Source organism: Brachionichthys hirsutus, chromosome 23 (genome assembly GCF_040956055.1).
Source record: "Brachionichthys hirsutus isolate HB-005 chromosome 23, CSIRO-AGI_Bhir_v1, whole genome shotgun sequence".
Taxonomy (NCBI): domain Eukaryota; kingdom Metazoa; phylum Chordata; class Actinopteri; order Lophiiformes; family Brachionichthyidae; genus Brachionichthys; species Brachionichthys hirsutus.
The window spans coordinates 4,058,435-4,061,864 of NC_090919.1; the positions used below are offsets into that span (position 1 = coordinate 4,058,435).

General features: G+C 42.5%; 1 protein-coding gene across 1 annotated transcript; it reads left to right on the top strand.

The window, feature by feature from the left end:
* Positions 1-1,631: 1,631 nt before the first annotated feature.
* LOC137911650 (lactose-binding lectin l-2-like) lies at positions 1,632-2,561 on the top strand. The gene is made up of 5 exons (XM_068756032.1): positions 1,632-1,702; positions 1,795-1,901; positions 2,000-2,131; positions 2,224-2,329; positions 2,445-2,561. The coding sequence occupies exons 1-5, from the start codon at positions 1,633-1,635 to the stop codon at positions 2,513-2,515; spliced, it is 486 nt and encodes a 161-aa protein (XP_068612133.1). The 5' UTR covers position 1,632; the 3' UTR covers positions 2,516-2,561.
* Positions 2,562-3,430: the final 869 nt, after the last annotated feature.

The following is a 3,430-nucleotide window of genomic DNA, read 5'->3' on the forward strand; positions in this document are numbered from 1 at the left end:
GCGCTCGATATTACTGTAAGCTGACTAAATCATCTGTCTTCGTGTTTCCTCGCGCTTGGATCGCTCTCTGACATTTCATTGAACCAGCTCTTGATTTCCTTCAGATGTACAGAGGAGAGGATGAGGGGAAGGATGAAAGATTGGTTCAGAGAAGAAACAATTGAAATCTGCCAGGCAGATGTCTCACCATTTTTTATTCCCCCCCCGACAATACTCTTGTTTAAACTGTGTGTGGGGGGATATCTAACATGAGTGTGTGGTAATTTCCTCAAATAGACACACCTCTATTGCCAGCGCTTCCAGTGAGGATGTGGTGTTTCCAAATGCGTGCGACACAGTCTATTACAAAGTAAGACTCATTTGACATTGTGGACATACTTTGGCACACCAAGCACGACTATGCATAATTAAAGTTCATAAGTGTGACTGTAAAATTGTCACTAATAAATTTGAGTGTAAGTTTAATTTACCGTGTAACACAAAGACATTCAAATTTAATTATCCTCCAGAGAAAACTAAAGTTAATGACATTAGATATTCACTTGCCATGTGTGAAAGGAGAAACAACTGTAAAAGCACTTCAGGGCCCCTGAATTCAGATGTTATTAGGTCAAACTTAGCAAAAACATGTAGAGGTCAATAAATCATTAACTGTTGAATTGCTTTTCATTGAATTTGCTATATTCTATACATATTTTAATATATATAAGTCGCATGGCCAGCCAAACTATCAAAAAATGTGAATTCTAGTCTGGAAAATACAGTACACATTTTCATCAAGCTCTCATACAGAATCATCTTATCGTCACCAATCTGACAGAAACTAACAGCCAGAGCAGGACCGTTGAAAGTTTGCTCAGTAAGAATAAAAGAAACATTAATGTCTCCCCTCAGGTATAGTTTCACTGGAAATTTCCAAAACCTCCACACCTTCCAGCTCAGTGAGAAAGACAGGGAGGGACTGTTGCGACAAAATGAATGGAGGTTGCTCCATTCGCGCTAACAAAACCACATAATTAGGGAAATTACACATTATCTTCCAATTGTTTCAGACTGAGGAAGGTGTTTGTTTGGAGGTGTGTGCGTGCAAACCTTCCACTTTTTGCACTTCCCATGTTTAGCAGAGACAGACACGTTATAGTTAGTCTAATGGCATTATCGCATGAAAGCAGGGGGGGGGGGGGGGGGGGGGCGCAACTCCTACTTGTTTGGCGGAAGTTTGAGCTTAGATGCAACTTATTCAAGGTTTGGCCTTGTGTAAAATGTTCCTGCTCTGTTTGTCCTCCTATTATCATGCATTACAGGGAACAGAAAAGGAGCTGGCGGTACACCAGATCCCCACAGGGGATGAGAGATGAGGTTAAAAGGGAGAGAAAGAGCCACCTAAGCATTCCACCAGTGGAACTTTGAGCGCTCACAACACACCTGTGGTAAGATCTCATCTTTGGACTTAAGCTTCAAAACTTGCTTTACAAAACATGGAATTGAATTGACGATGATTTTTATTTGTCTGACTCTTCCTGCGTCTGTCTGTTAAACCCTTGGTTTTGTTTTCCCAATGTTCATCCTTACAGCAGTCATTCCTGCAGGTCCAGCTGAGGAGCCCTGAGAGTCAGTGGGGGGGTGGGAATCATGCGTTCTGCTGCGCTAGCGATTCCTCTTCTGTTGCTGGTGTGCTTCCTGCATACTGGAACGGCTAACGGTAATCAAGCACCATTATAGATGCTAACTGTGCCACTGGTTTAGCAAGTCGTTCCTTACCACATGTTTCCCCCCCTCCCCCCCCCCCCACAGGACCCTGTGCGATGATGACTAAAGCCGGTTGTGACGGATGGTACCGTTACCCCAATGGTCGGTGTATTTCTCACATTGCAGAACAGAAAACTTGGTTTGAGGCAAAGGTAATGCAAACACTCCTAAACGAAAAAACAAAAACAAAACCTTTTTAACCTCATCATTGTAAGTTATGATAAACCACCCACGTCTATGTCCATTTCAGAAACAGTGCAAAAAATTAGGTGGTGATCTGGCGACGATTGTTAATTCCTTTGAGCTACGACATGCGAGGTGTTTGCTGTTGACGATCAGATCTTACGATGGCCCTCTGTGGCTCGGGGTCAGAAGATGTGGCGTAAGCAGTGAATGAATGGGAGAAAAGCATTTCACGTGTTAAACAAAAAGCTTTTTGCATCTTAATTCGTTCGTGCTTTCTTTCTTTCCCAGTCGAGTATCGAGGATGTTGATGGATTTAGTTCCTCTCAATTTCCTTGGGCAAGTGGCGAACCAAACGCTGACAGAAGAAAGACTTGTGCCTCAATATCCAGGAAACGTAAGAAAACCTAGGAGGATGGGGAAATACTTTCACTTTCACGGAATCATCACAAAGACATGAGCACATTCCTGATCGTGCTTGATAAGACATCGGTTGTCTCTTTGTTTTCCAGGTCAGGGACGTTGGGAGATTAACAGCTGCTCTGACAGGAACTACTTCATCTGTCTGAGGAACATGAAGTGATCGCGCGCCAGCAAATGCGACGCTAACACATAATCACCAGCCGATTATGTGTTAGATGCTAACATTGGAAACCTGTGTGTCATTATGACCCCTGCAAACACAACCCTGAATTCCTACCAGAATAAGACGCTTGAGCAATCATCAACCAGTGTCGTGTTTTCAATGCTTTTAAATGTGAAGTATCCACCAGAGATCTGTCAAGATTAAATGGCACCATCTCTCACTCCAGATGGAAACTTTTCAAAGCTGTAAGCAGGTCACACAAAGGTAAAAGTATAAATCACTTTTTATAAAAAGTGTACAAAACAAAAAAACAGCCCAGCCCCAGCAACAACAACTAAACCAGAGAGCACTGGGAACACAAAAATCCAATGTCATTGCCAGCCACCTGGACAAGAGGGCAATAAAATCATCCAAGCTAGAAACGATTATAATTTCATGTTTATTTTTGACATCAGAAAGCAATGTCAAAAGTATTAAAATATGAATTCTATATGGAATATGGCGTAAAACAAAATGTGGAGTCGATTTCCTCTGGTCTGTCCGTTCCGCTAACCGCCTCCTTCAGCCACTGTTTCTTTGCAAAAGACAAAAAAAAAGGATGATAATATTTCCCTTTGACTCTGAAAGCCAGAAGGCAGGAGGACAGACAGCGGTATATATATTTCTCTCTGCCACATTGTTTCGGCTGGTTTTCAGACGCTAAACAAGCGACCGACTGCTGGAGACGGTTCGTCCAACCAGTGCCTTCGTGGTTAGCTGAAGCTAAACAAACTGAGAACTCGATCCGCCGCTCCTCGTAGGTGGTTTGAGACTCGATACTGTTCATTTGGAGCCAAACAGGAAGTTTTGGGAAATGACTTGTTAGGTAATTGAAATATACTTTAGTTCAACTCTGCATTAGAGCTTCCATCT